Source organism: Poecilia latipinna, unplaced genomic scaffold, assembly GCF_001443285.1.
Source record: "Poecilia latipinna isolate Pla-1442-1.1 unplaced genomic scaffold, P_latipinna-1.0 Scaffold0, whole genome shotgun sequence".
Classification (NCBI taxonomy): domain Eukaryota; kingdom Metazoa; phylum Chordata; class Actinopteri; order Cyprinodontiformes; family Poeciliidae; genus Poecilia; species Poecilia latipinna.
The window spans coordinates 383,789-397,667 of NW_015112616.1; the positions used below are offsets into that span (position 1 = coordinate 383,789).

General features: G+C 40.4%; 3 protein-coding genes across 3 annotated transcripts in view; 1 reads left to right on the forward strand and 2 right to left on the reverse strand.

Moving 5' to 3' along the window:
• Positions 1 to 211, reverse strand: part of LOC106958766 (HRAS-like suppressor 3) — a 31,374-nt gene extending 31,163 nt beyond the window's left edge. Inside the window, exon 1 of the mRNA XM_015052826.1 lies at positions 197 to 211. The gene's annotated coding sequence lies outside the window, so the exon portion shown is untranslated. The remainder of the gene's footprint in view (positions 1 to 196) is intronic.
• A 1,066-nt stretch (positions 212 to 1,277) lies between these two features.
• Positions 1,278 to 8,895, forward strand: LOC106960961 (pre-mRNA-processing factor 39). Its single transcript, XM_015054775.1, has 15 exons — positions 1,278 to 1,370; positions 2,291 to 2,523; positions 2,627 to 2,752; positions 2,849 to 2,967; positions 3,362 to 3,529; positions 4,063 to 4,243; positions 4,531 to 4,635; positions 5,316 to 5,433; positions 5,519 to 5,673; positions 5,748 to 5,874; positions 6,656 to 6,927; positions 7,214 to 7,398; positions 7,482 to 7,556; positions 8,222 to 8,390; positions 8,524 to 8,895. The coding sequence occupies exons 1-15, from the start codon at positions 1,313 to 1,315 to the stop codon at positions 8,602 to 8,604; spliced, it is 2,172 nt and encodes a 723-aa protein (XP_014910261.1). The 5' UTR covers positions 1,278 to 1,312; the 3' UTR covers positions 8,605 to 8,895.
• An 892-nt stretch (positions 8,896 to 9,787) lies between these two features.
• Positions 9,788 to 13,264, reverse strand: ubxn1 (UBX domain protein 1). The gene is made up of 10 exons (XM_015055990.1): positions 13,188 to 13,264; positions 12,730 to 12,794; positions 12,587 to 12,640; positions 11,967 to 12,076; positions 11,732 to 11,828; positions 11,458 to 11,649; positions 11,124 to 11,175; positions 10,916 to 11,038; positions 10,502 to 10,685; positions 9,788 to 10,366 (listed from the first exon to the last, which is right to left on the reverse strand). Exons 2-10 carry the CDS (start codon positions 12,786 to 12,788, stop codon positions 10,326 to 10,328), a joined length of 912 nt encoding a protein of 303 aa, XP_014911476.1. The 5' UTR covers positions 12,789 to 12,794; positions 13,188 to 13,264; the 3' UTR covers positions 9,788 to 10,325.
• Between the last annotated feature and the right edge of the window lie 615 nt (positions 13,265 to 13,879).

Consider the following 13,879-nt stretch of genomic DNA (forward strand, 5'->3'; position numbering starts at 1 on the left):
TTTCCTAGGCATTAGTTGAAATCTTCATTTGGGTTTTGATCATTAGATCAACTAAACAGTTGTCCATTTAAAGCCATCTGAACTACAGAAACATCAATCTGCCATCAAGTTCAATCATCTGAGCTGCAGGAGGGAAGGTTCTGCGAGTTTCTGTTTTCAAGAGCATAAATGTTCCCTCTGCATTGTTTTTTGTCAGTGGCTTGAATTGGTGAAAACGGAAGTTAATGATTGCACTTCAGCTGTCAAAGTTGTCTGATGTACTCTTAACAGATGAGACCAAGTGAAAATAAACTTGACCAAATGTGAAAAATAACAAGTCTGATTTCTTCCAGTAATTTTTGTTAAATTATATTTCACATTCACACTCATTCTGCCAACACTGAATGAAAAAGTATGGTTATCTTTTTTTTATTTTTTTTATGTCACTTTTCTAGGTCTGGAGAACTTTGTTTCAGACAGGGCAACTATCTACAGTGCCCCTTAAAGGGACTATATTTAACCTGTTGACTAATGTTCAGTATTCCATCTTGTAATATTTTATCCAGTATGTTTTTGACTTACTGACTTAAAACAAAATATTAGGGCAATTTTACAGGTTTTTGGACAGGTTAAGATGAACTTGTATTTTAATCGAGGCTGGTTAAAATACTAATGGGTCCAATAAAAGTGGAATTTTTTAAAATGCATTTCTACAAATTAAAGGACAATAGAGTAGATGAAAGAAGTTCAAGACATCTCTTCCATTAATCATAATGGGTAGGGAGCAGCACAAGCAAATACGTTGGATAAGAAGTGTTTGCCAATAATAAATGCTTCTGAAGAATACCGTAATACCCTGATATTGAGCTGTTGACACGTAATGAGACTGTCAAACAGCAATGGTCTTCAGAGGCCCCTTCATATTCATTGCTAAACTGACTGCTACTGGGGCTCAATCCTGCCCATAGAATCACCGTCCACAATGACTCTTTGAAGATGGTTTAATTATATCAGTTACAAAAAATAATTTCCCTTTCGGATAAAGTATTTTTGAATTGAATTTCCCTTGCGGCGATCCAGTGCAGTTGAGCGCTGATTGGCCATGCTTAAGTCCGGGGTATAAAATTAACCATTTAGAAGAAAGCAAAAGTTTTCACATTTTAAAGAAAATGTTTACTAAAAAAATGTATATGATTTTTTTTAATGTGTATAAGTATTTAATTTGCTGTGTGTGGATAAAACCAAAGCGGAGATTGTGACAGCTCTAAGATTTGTTTACAAATTGCAGTTTGTGTTTTTGTCGCTTGCTGATGACGTCAGTGGTTTTTCTATCATGGCGGCGGAGGGCTGTGAAGAGATGAGCGGTAACGGGGTGCCTGAAGAGTCTTCAGGTAGATTTATTTCAGAGTTTCTAGACTAAAGTTGGCTGTGGGTTGACAGATATGATAATTGTTTCAACAAAGCGCTGCATTGCTGTTTCTTTGAAAAGCGGAAGGCATGGCATGCTAGGCTGAGCTACACACAGCAACCCTGAGCAGAGCTGGACGTTCAGTGATTCCCTATAAGATGAACTGATAAGAGTTTTAACTCACAGCTGTGCTGAAGAGGCTGCTGCTGCTCAGCTTCCCGGAGTGACATTTCTTCGTTTCAGTGATTTTAACATTCATTTTACTGCACTGGTATCTGCTATAATGTATGAATGGGAGGCTCAGCAGAAATCTTAAAATTTCTTGATTTTTCAAGAAAGTTTATTTAATTAGTTTACCTCCAACTATATGCACAGAGGTTTTCTTTCTCAGCAGGTTATCTGGTTAAATTGGGTGTCTTTATGTGATTCTAATAAATGAATTTAATGAGTGCCGCTGTATTTATTTCCCTGTTCTTCATTACAAGGCAGTACAATGCAAAATTTTTATGCTAAAATACAAATTACTTTAAAAAAATATTACCTTAAAGAGAGGTAAAGAGAATAATTAGCTGAAGTCTGCACGTTGTTTTTGTAACACTGTACCATGTTTCTTTTAATGTATTTAAAAGTTTAAAACAGATTATATCTCACATTAAACAAGAGTCACAAAAACATGCATGTAAAGGTCATTTAAAATGGGATGGTCCAAACTTAATAAATATTGTAAACCGAATGAAGTAAAGCAGATTTATTTTGGTCTGCTGTGGAAGAATGTTCACCTGGCTCTCACATCTCTGTTGACCTTTGACCTTAACGTACGGTCACACTACAGCAGAACCTATTTTCTTTGGCTAAAAGAAGCCAATACCAATATTCTTTTTGATAATGTTCTTCTTCTTAAAGCCATGGATGTCACCGAGGCAGCGCCGCCTCCTCCTGAAGCATCGGAGGAAAATGGCGGTGCAGCTGCGGCCCCTGAGGGTCCTGCAGACCCAGATAACTACTCCACGGACCTGGCAGCAGAGAGCGAACAGGGGGATCTACCTGCAGACTTTGATCGTCTATGGAAAGCCGCACATGACAATCCTCAGGACTTCCCCAGCTGGACCGATCTGCTCCAGTACTGTGAGCATGAGGTGTGTGTTTTCAGCAAACCAGAGGAATTTTTTTAGTAGAAAACAGAAATTAAGATTGACTTTCTCTGTAAAGAGGAATTACCACCCAGTTTCATCTTTTCAGGGTCATGCTGCCGCGTACCGCAGAGCCCTGGAAGCCTTCCTGGCTCGGTATCCTCTCTGCTATGGCTACTGGAAGAAATTTGTCGACCTGGAACGTCGTGGCAGCGACAACAACAAAGCAGAGGAGGTAAAAACTCCTTTACATTTTTTTCATATTATTTGATGTGTATTTGTAAAGCACTTTGCTTATTTTTAAAAAATTGACGTGTGTGTGCTATGTTAGGTGTGTATTCGTGGTCTTCAAGCAATCCCTCTGAGCGTAGATCTTTGGATCCACTACATCAATCTGCTGCTGGGAACGCTGGACATGAACCTGCCCGATTCAGCTGTTCGGATTCGCAGGTGAACAAGCTTCCAGTCACATCTTAATGCTTTCGACACATTATTTTCCAAAGCTGATGGAAAAGTCGAGGGTTCAGCTCCGAAATTTCTGTTTTAATTTCCTTTTGAATGTCGTCTGAGTATGTTTTTGAAACGCACACAGAAAATACTAATATTATTAGATTTTACAGTTTAGTTGAGTTATTTCAGACCAAGCCAATTCCAGCACAATATTGTTCCATGACTTGTACTCAAAAATACAACTTATTGTGAAACTTCATAAAAAAAAACATCTAGAAATTTGACTCTGGAAGTGATAAACATGGAGGAACCGTGAGAGCAGAAAACACAATTATAGTAATACATAAACAATTCTTTGACAACATCATTTTTTTCCTCGGTTAAACGTCCTCAGTGTTTTTGAGAATGCCGTTGCGTCGTGCGGTTTGGATTTCCACTCGGACCGCCTGTGGGATCTCTACGTGGAGTGGGAGAAGGAGCACGGAAACGTGAAGAACGCAGTGGCCGTCCTGGACCGAGCGCTCAGAGTTCCCACTCAGCTCTACAGCACCCACTACGACAAGTAAGCCCACCTGACCGCCACAGACACGATACTGACATCCAAGGGCCTTCAAAGAGTCACATGTTGGACACTGTAATGGTAAAACTTGCAATTAAATTCGAGCTTAACATTAAAAAAACAACAACGTTTGAACAGAAAGTCTGTTTGAACGTTTACTGGTTTTCTCAATTGTTGACTTTACATTTTTCTGCTTTTATGATAACAAGTGCACTTTAAACTGCCTTGTTGCTGAAATGTGCGATACAAATAAACTCGATTGGTTGATAAAAGCTCTGATTGTGTAAAATGTCATCTTCAAGTCATTTTATCTTAAATTAGTCAATCCTAGTTTACAGCAACTCCTTTCTCCCACACACAGTGTGACGCTGCCTGTGTTTTCGCGGTTAATGATGATTTACAGCAGAAATATTACAAAATACCGTTAATTATAAAAGTGCCTAAAGTCTATCGATAAACCTTCATCCCCTCCTCTTCATTTGTCTCTTAAGTTTTATTCCTGATCCTGCTGCGTTGTCCATCCTTCCTGCTTCCAGGTTCAAAGTGCATCTTAACAACAACCCGCCTAAAGACGTGCTCCCCTCTGAGGAGTACGAGGAGCTGAGGGCGACGTGCCGGCAGAGCCAGAAGGCAAAGCGGGCCGAACAGGCCCAGGAGGCGGACGAGGAGAGGCCGCCAGGAGAGGAGGAGCCCGCTACGCCCGAGGGTACCGACTCGGTGAGTAAAATCTGGCTATTAAAAACTTGGTTCTCACTAGAAATAAGCCTTTATGAGGCTCAACCACCTGCTTTATTGTTTAATCTGTGTTTAAATATTATTTAACACGGCGGGAAGGAATTAGTTTTCATGGGTTCTAATGCCTTGTTGTTTTTTCTGCCTGGAGATTTTAAAGTCCAGCACTCGTAGAGTTCAGTGAAAGCTGAAAGTTTGTCACATTTTCATGACCAGGTGTAGATTCCCAATGGGAACATCTTTATATACCAGTGATGTCTGCCTCTTTTCAGGAGGAGCTGATGCAGAAGATCAGAGACCAGGTTCTGCTTCGCAGAGACAAAGTTTACCAGGACAACGAGGGAGAGGTCCGGAAGAGGTGGAACTATGAAGATGCTGTGAGTTTCTGCCGGGATCATTTCATTTTAACCTTCATTTATTTCTGTCTTTATTTTATTCTTTTTGTTTTTGTTTTTTTTGTTTTTTTATTCTTTTTATTTTTTAATTCTTCATGCATTTCTATTCTTTTTATTCATTTTCTTTCTTTTTGTTCTTTATTCTTTTTGTTTTTTATATCTTACTAGTTTTCAATTTATTTTTCTTTGATTTTATTTGAATTCTTTATGCATTTCTGTTTTTTTACATTTGTTTTGTTCTCTTTTTTGTATCTTTATTTTTATTCTTTATGTATTTCTGTTTTTATTATTAATTTTATTTATTGATTGATTTTATTCTGTTTCTTTATTTTATTTTATTTTGCATATATAGCATCTCTTCTAGCAGGAAGTCGTGTTCATGATGAGCTCCAGATCTGTCATACAGATCTGGAGCTCTGTATGACAGATCTGCAGACAAATTAAGATATGCAGGCAAATCTTAAAGCTAATAATTATTTAATGAAACAAACCAAAGACACGCAGCATGAAAACAACTTTGAATGAGTGAGCCTGAAAATGTCAGAACCGATTCTGTAAATAAAACCATGACTGAGAAAAGTAGAAATAATTTAGTCCAGTTTATTCTCTCCTGCTGTCGCTGGCTCACAAACCCAGCAGATTTCCTCGTTTCTTTACGACAGATCAAGCGTCCGTACTTCCACGTCCGGCCGCTGGACCGCCTCCAGCTCCGAGCCTGGCACACCTACCTGGACTGGGAGATCGCTGAGCTGAACAAAGACACCACAGAGTCCTCACAAGGCGAGGACACGCACGATAAAAGTGTTTTTAATTTCCTTTCATGTTAGAAAGTATCTGTATTTAACACACTGCTGTCTTCTAACAGATCCAAACCAGGAATCGACGGAGGAATCTGAGGTCACGACGCAACGTCAGGAAGCATCAGATGATGCTCCCGCCGTCCAGGGCGACCACAGAGTTCGCATCCTGTTTGAGCGCTGCCTGATCGCCTGCGCTCTGTACGAGGAGTTCTGGACCAGGGTGAGATGAATCACTTACTCACTTTATCTGTGAGGGGCTTGAAACAATGTAACACCTTGCTGTGTGTGTTTCAGTACATTCAGTACCTGGAGCCGCAGAGTGTGCAGGAGACGCGGGCCGTCTACAGGCGAGCCTGCCAGGTCCACCTGCCCAGCAAACCCAACATCCACATGCAGTGGGCCACGTTTGAGGAGAGACACGGTACGACACGCCCGTCTCTTTCTGCTCCTCCGAACTCAGAGCCGCTTCCAGCTGCTTGTTTATACGACGCCAGTGACCAGAGGCTCTTTTTGAAACCAGGTTTCAGAGTGAATCTTTTCTGAAACATGAAGCAGGGGCGTGTCTAGATTTTTTTTAATTTGAGGCACCAGGCAGAGGCACAGACATATTAAAATTACAATTTTCCTCTAAATGCACTGCGGTCTTCACCGACTCTGAAAAACAAAAAGTTGAAGAACAGAACTACTTGTTTACCCAAACAGATCTGTTTAGCATGTGAGAGAGAACCATGTAGCACATTTGTTTGCTACAGTGACTGAGGGATAACTTTTCTCAGTCACACAGTTAGCATAGCTTAGCTTTGTACAACTTTATGTTTAGTACCGTAATGCTAACTTCATTCAACATATCGACTATAAAGTAGAAAAATTTGAACCAGACTACAAACTGCAAATAGCTGTTTACTTTTGACTGTAATCTCATATATTTATATCTTGATGTTCGTTAATATATATTAGCCCAATTTTCGAAATTTCTACATTTTTCCTAGAAAATTTCTGAGATTTTTTTTTTTTAAGCACATTTTTTAATTTTCAAGCTCACAAATGTTCTTGTATTTTCTAGAAAATTTACAGTGGCCCTAATATGCTGATGTCATGAAATGGCCAGGCTAGTCTAAACATTTAAATGGTACAACAAAACAAACAAAAAAAAAGCACATCAGAAAACTTGCTCATGCGAACTTCCTGCCCGTCTCCACCAGGTGACCTCAACGAGGCCCGGCGGGTTCTGGAGGCCCTGGAGAAAGCCCGGCCTGGTCTGGCCGTGGTTCGCATCCGCAGGGCGGCCTTAGAGCGCCGAGCGGGCCGGCTGGACCAGTCGGAGGCTCTGCTGCGAGAGGCGGTGGCTGAATCCAAAGAGAGGCCAACGCTGCACGCCTTCTACTCCATCAAACTGGCCCGTCTGCTGCTCAAAGTGGCCAGAAACCCAGACGGCGCCCGCACGGTTTTACAGGAAGCGCTAGAGATTAGTCCGGTGAGATCAGAGACGGAAACGGTTGATGTCTCAGCTGAACGGCATGATGCGTCTCGTTGCTTAGCGGTGTCAGGGAGGAATTTGCTACAAAATAAATGAAATATTGTCACAAGAGATTTCTCCTTGAGGCTGTAAAAAGATGTTACTTTGTGATAATTTTGTCCTAATTAAAAATAAAAAAGTCTCCATCTGTTCTGGGGCACAAGTCAGATCAGGATCCACCCTTTGCACCCTCCTGTTTTAATAAAAATGTTTTCCTTTTCTCCATAAATGACTCTTCCATCAGGATAACGACAAGCTGCACTTGAACCTGTTGGACCTGGAGTCGTCTGCGGAGCCGGGGGCTTCGGCCGAGGCGGTGCAGGAGTGTGTGACTCGGGCCCTGGCGGCTCCGCTCACCCCGCAAACCAAGTTACTCCTGTCACAGAGAGGCCTCCAGTTCACGGAGGAGTACAGCAACTCCATTAAGAGGTTAAGCATCTTGTTTCTGACCATCCTGTTTGGGTCTGGTGAAGCATTTTCATCTCAAAGTTGAAGCTGTGCTGTCTCTGCAGCGTGCTGTCCGTCTACGAGGCGCATCAGAAGCTGCTGGACGAGCTGGGAGGCACGAAGAGAGAAGCAGAGAACGGGTGAGAGAAGAGGGCGAAACCTAGCCTCAGATTATGATTGTGGAGGGAAAGTTCAGTATGTCGGAGAGACGCTTATTAAAGCTTTTTGTTTTAATAAGTGTTACAGTGTCATACTGTTATCAGAAGTAGGAAAATTTAACTCAAGACTTGGAAATAGGAGGAGTAAGAAAACTGATGACTGATCAGAACCTGAACCAGTTCCTTTAAAGTGACTGGATTATTTTCTGGTTCATTTTACTAAAACCAGAATTACAGATGAATAATTATCTGCATAGATCTGTTTATTACCATTCAGGGATTTGGAGTTCCAGCTGTTCACCGCCTGACCCTTCCTCTGCAGAAACATTGGCGCTTCTGCTTCCTAAACAATATGGCTCAAATAAATAAGGTTCTAGTCCTTCAGTAGAACCAGCGTCCTCTTCTTCATCACTCCAGTTAGCTTCTTCTGTCAAAACTGCAGATGAGTCGCTCAGATCTTCACTGAAATCCTCCCAACTTCTGTAGATTGAGCCTTGGTTGTTTTACATTTCGACTTACCCTGATTACATCACAAAATGGCGCCGTTGTTTAATACATTTAGTTAATACACAGAATACACGACAGATCATCTTTTTAAATCATGTCGGTGGTTCTAACGTTTTATTTCTATTAATCTGGTTCCTAAGGGACGAGGATCCAGAGAAAACTAGCAAAACAGACGACAGTTCTTCTTCTTCTGCTGCTGTGCCGGCATCCAGCACGTCACACGCTCCCATCACCACGCCGCCGCCTCCTGTGATGGCCGCCGACCCGAGCGCCCAGGCCGGATACGGAGTGTACAGCAGCTGGTACCAGGTAAAAGTTAAGAAGTTCTGCCATTTAATATTTACAGATTCCTAGTTTTGTTGTTTTTGAAATGTGAAAACTGATGTTGAATTCGTCTGAAAGTTTTTTTTAATGACACGTCAGTTTCTTTTCTGTCTCTAAGCAACCGCAGTACGGCGGCTACGGCGGCTACGGCTACCAGAACGCCTGGAACTACAACCAGTCCTACTATCCACCCAGTTAAACCGAACAGCTCTGGAACCGGTCCGACCCGTCTGAACGACAGACTTATTTCCCAGCATGCCTCTGTGCTTTCAAAGTCGGTGAATCTCGCTGGAAAAACCAGCTAAAGGGAAACCATGGCGCCCATTTTCTGTAAAGTCTTCTGATTTTAATTAAAATTATTTTTGTATTTGTTGTCAAATCGACGCCTTTTCTCATGTTTTAAAGTCGCTCACTCTATCCAGTGTGTGAATGATGTTTTGTACCAATTGTTGGTTTTTAATGTACATAAAATGTGTTTTATAGTGTCACTTTAAGGCTTTCTCAGATTTGTTGTTCTTCAGATACAAGGAGAAAAACAATTTAACACTACATGAAACAAACTCACAGGTGTGTTTCTATTATTTACCTAAATGTTCAAATACAAGGAGGAACTAATAGAAATGTACCATGACTGAAAGTCCAGTTCACTTCCTCCTATTTTTATTGACAAACTGATCATTTTTTTCTAAATTTTAAATACTTGAGTCTTAATTTAACCCAAATTAATAGGTTTGGTTGTTTTATTAAGATGCATCAGCAGCTTTGGCTTCATTTAGGCTGCAGCATAAATGGAGTCCAGCACCAACTGTGGTAAAAGGTTTTGGTTTCAGCTCCCAAAATATCAGCACCGTGGTAATGATGCGCAAAAAGCTTAAAAATTAATTTAAAGAAGAATGAAGTTTTATTTTTAAAAAAGGTACTTTGCTAAAAGTTCGAATTAAAACCAATGAGTTCCTGTCATGGACGAGGAAACCAGTATTTCCAGTCTTAAACAAGTTAAGTTTTCCTCATTATGTGCATGTAAAACGCACACAAGAAGCTGTTATTTAATCATCTAGAAGGTTTTATTTCTGAGTTTTTTTTAGCAATTTAGTTTTTGTGAACCTCATCACTAATGTAAAAACAGTAGTGATGTCAATCAGTAGTATTATTTTGGCAATGTAATCATCTTTACCGGTGCTTTTTAATAGGTATATACAGAATTCAAGCTTATATTTGTTAAAGTAGTATTTTTTTTAAATATTTTGTTATATGTGTTATATAAAGAATATTTTCAGGAAGACAAACCTTTTAGCTGCATCATTTCCAGGTTTTCTACTTTCATGAGAATTGGTTTTACAAAAATGTGAGAGGATAATTTATATTAAATTCAGAACATCAACTCAATTATCCCAGCCAGCTTTATTGTAATCAGGTTCCTGGTGGACACAGCTTTCAGCAAATCTGAACTTGTTAAAAAAATGAAAGTAAAATGTCACAAAGTCAGGAAGATCACAGGAAATAAACTTAAGGCCCTTTCAGAACCACTTTAGCACGTATTCTTTAGCAATACAAGGGTCGAGTTAAAACTTTGTTCTGTGCATTTTTTTAATAAATGTGTTGAAACCACAAGCATTGATCCTTGGGGAAGTATCAGTCAGAAGCCAGCTATCTTCAGCTCGACTCAGCTGAGGTCAAAGGTCCAGTTCAACGCCTGCAGCAGATCTGAAGCTGCATTCAGTCAGTCTTCAAAAACAGAAACTCACATCAAAGTCTGAGGAGCTCCAACGTGTCTGAATGCAGCTTCACTGCGTCTCTGCTTCGGTTCAGCTAGCTGGCTTAGTGAGTGATACTAGCAGATGGCAGCTCGGTTCCTGGGTCGCTCGGTTCTCGTGTTGACGTCGTGGTAGAGGTGAGGTAGGCTCACAGAGCTGATCCTTCTCACTTTTTGGTAACAACCAGCACAGCTGAAGGCACCAAACCTGTGCAGAGCGCAAAGAAAAGCCGGTTTCAGCCCAACGCGAGCTACACGTTTAAAAAAAAAAAAAAAAAACTCATGGACGTGACGCCATTTTAGATATCTGACAGCATTTAAAACTCGTTTCCTGAAGGCTCACCCAGCTCTTTAAGAGGCTTCTCCATGTCCAGTTCAGTGTAAATGTGGCGCGGGTATGGCGACAGCAGCGTGAAGTCCTGACCCTCGGGTGTGTTGCCGTTCATCTGCACGTAGACGCGCACCGCCGCCAGCGGCTCCTGGGCCTTGAACACGGTGTTGATGGTGGAGCCGTCCAAAAGACGAACCTGCGAAGGATCCGGTGAAAGGAAGCATAAAATAACTGTAACAACAGCAATACAGAGTAAAGTGAAGCTTTATTTACAGGGCTCCTGTAAATAAAGTTTATTTACAGGGCTCCAGCAAAGAAGGAATACTAAGAAGGAAAGAAAGAATGGAGAGCACAAGGAAGAAATGACAAGATGGAGGGTAGAAAGGTACAAAAAGCCTTAAATAATATATGTGATATAATATGTACCTGTATCCTGGACTCGTCATACTCCTTCTTCGTGGGCGGGGGCCCCTGACCGGTGGGTGACGACGGACTGGGCGGGGTGGGCTGGGTGGATGTCATCGTGCTCGGAGGTGCACCACCTCCAAACTAAACCAGAGGAGTTAAAAAAAAGATAAAACAGTCAGAATTACAGAGTAAAAAATGAAAAATAAAGTCAGTGTGTCTCAATTACTTTCTGTGCTCGCTCCTCTCGGTCTCGTGCGATTTTATCTTTAACCCGTTGCCTGACAAGGACAAGAAAAAAGGCACCAGAGTTAGAAACAGTAACAAGAAGTAAAACCATTGTGATCTTAATTATAATGTCCTCACAACAAAGTATTTCCACAAACTAAACCATCATAAATAATAACTGCATCATTATGCTTAAACATCCTGCAAAGTTACAGTCAAGTCTTGCACATAAATTGTAGTACCTGCAGCATTTTGCTTCAGGATTTCATAAATTGTTATCAAATCTTTACTTTTGTGGCTTTAAACATTCATTGTGAATCCTTGGAGAAGCTAACCTCGCCAGCTTGTCCTCCATCTTCTCTCTCCTCCTCTGATCTGCGAGTTTCTTCATCTCGTCGTCCTGAATCTTCTGCCGGATCTGCTGCAGCTCCTGGCCCTGCCTCCTCCGCTGCTTTTCCCGCTCCACCTCCTCGGCTCGCTCACGCTCCCTCCTCTCCGCTTGCTTCACTCGCATCAGCTCCTCTAGTCTGAAAGGCAGGGACAAACCAGCTGGTAAATAAAAACACATGACGTTAACGCTGCTTAAAACTGTTCAGCATCAGCTCTGACCTTTTGACCTGTTCACGTTTCTCCTCCTCCGTCATTGGTCGTTTCGAAGCCTCTGGGTTGTCGCTGTATAGCTCATCTTCCTCTGCGATTAGTGGCGCTGAAACACGACCACGGCGGGATTAATAAGACATCTTTAAAGAAATTATTCACAAAGACAGATCTACCTTAGACTATATGAATTAAAATGGTATTAAATATTGTTTTTCTCCTCAGAAAAACAAAAACATGCACCGACCTTCACCTGAGTCCCCTGCTGTCGTCTCATCTGCCTCTCCTCCTAAAACGTTCCCCGCTGGAGGAACGTACGGCTCATCGATGTCCGGGTCGTTCTCATGTTCCATTAACCTGAAAGAGACGCATCCAGAACAAAAGGTCAGGCAGCCATTCTGTGCTCTGAATGGCTGCCTGACCTTGACCTAATGATAAAACAATACAGGCATCATTGTAAATTTTTATAATTTCTGTTTACATATAGACAACCCAAAATATCAATTGCTATACAGTTGAAACCAGATGTTTAAATATTCCATACAAATATTTTCGGTCAGTTAAAGATACATAAGTAATTTATATTTGTTTAATAATGTTTTTTTTTAGTTTTTAACATTCTTCTCTTTAATCATAGTTAATTTATTAAGCAACATATCCAAGGCTGAGTTGGCTTGAGTAGCTACTTTTAGTTAATCAAGGACACATTTAAATAAAAACCGCTTTTTAAATGCTTAATGAGGTTATCAATGTTTCATAATAAAATGGGTTTGAACATTTTGAAAAATTTAAGTGTGAGAAAATAGCAAAAACAAGAGAAATACATAGAGAAGCCGAAACTTTTGACCAATACTGTAACTGTCTCACCAGTCCATGGCTTGCTCTATCCCCTGGTTTCCTGTATTGGCCACTGCTTTCTCCCTGAGGAAGCGACAGACAGGACAGGTTACCCAGCATTAGCCTTCAGCTCACTGAAATCAGTCATATCTGGTGTGAAGATCGTAACTCACGCTCTGTTTCTGCCAAAGCCCATCTCCAGAAGGCTCTCCAGTGTTGTTAGCTCTGCCATTTTGACCTGAAACAAGCAAGTTACCAGCTTTCATGAATCATCGACAGAAAGAAAAGGGGACATCAAATAATTCCCTTTAAATTTTCTCATTGAAAGTAAACACATTCACAATACTTTCGGAATAAAAAACGAGAAGAACACAAATTAGTTTCTCCCTGAACAGCTTGTTATTTCCAGTCACAGCTGAAGTAATGCTAAGAGCTAGCGTTAACATTAGTGTTGCTAACGAGGCTAGTTTTACTGACTGAAATGATTAAAATAACCTTGCTGTAAATCGTTCTCGCTAAAAATCGCTTTGTTATCTTTAATGAAGGTAGTCATAGTGGTTATGTTGTTTTAAGTGTGTTAATATCAGAGGCACAATAGAGATTGATGAAGGAGCGTTTGTTAGCTACTCACACATCAGCCTGCTACAACAGTTCATCAGTACGGAAAGTCATGTGGGTCAAAAGGGACCACGCGAAATTAGTTCAAGAACATTTCTTTTAGATTAAGTTCAGAATTATGAGATTAATATCAAAATTCTGACATAAAAATGGTTAGAACAAGGAATTTGAATGCCTTTTGGTCTTTTTAATTTCTTAAAATAATTTTACATTATATCATTAAATAATCATGCAATGACTGATGTAATCATTGACATCATTCATATCAAAAGTTTTATCTTAAATTCAGGCATTTCTACAGATGCCTGACTGAATATTAAGTTATTTCTATGTGCATTAGCTCTGCAACACTGCATTTGGAGCCGAAATTATGACTTTTAGATGCTTCATATTTACAAATCCTTCACTTTTTAAATTTTATAAAATAAAAATATTTCTGGGAAACATCAAACATGCATAATACTCTCTGATAAAAGTTACTCAAAACCATCAAACCAGAACAGGAAGTAAATTTGATCTATGATCCTGTAACATATTAAATGTTTGTTTTAAAACACACCTCTATTGGTTACTTTGGTTTCTAAACTATGAGCTTCCTGTTGGCCTGAATGATTTGATCCTATCATGGAGGTATGTTCATCGGTGTTCAAGCTATATAATTTTCTGACTATTATGTGCAGGTTGGGTCTGTTACATATTTACAGT

Excerpts from the sequence above, each read along its gene's own strand:
- ubxn1 (XM_015055990.1), bottom strand. The coding sequence starts at position 12,788 with ATGGCAGAGCTAACAACACTGGAGAGCCTTCTGGAGATGGGCTTTGGC. Across the intron at positions 11,829-11,966 it reads AGCAGGGGACTCAGGTGAAG|CGCCACTAATCGCAGAGGAA; the intron begins GTCGGTGCATGT and ends GTCGTGTTTCAG. Across the intron at positions 11,650-11,731 it reads AAACGTGAACAGGTCAAAAG|ACTAGAGGAGCTGATGCGAG; the intron begins GTCAGAGCTGAT and ends CCTGCCTTTCAG.
- LOC106960961 (XM_015054775.1), top strand. The coding sequence starts at position 1,313 with ATGGCGGCGGAGGGCTGTGAAGAGATGAGCGGTAACGGGGTGCCTGAA. Across the intron at positions 5,434-5,518 it reads CACCACAGAGTCCTCACAAG|ATCCAAACCAGGAATCGACG; the intron begins GCGAGGACACGC and ends GTCTTCTAACAG. Across the intron at positions 5,674-5,747 it reads ACGAGGAGTTCTGGACCAGG|TACATTCAGTACCTGGAGCC; the intron begins GTGAGATGAATC and ends TGTGTGTTTCAG.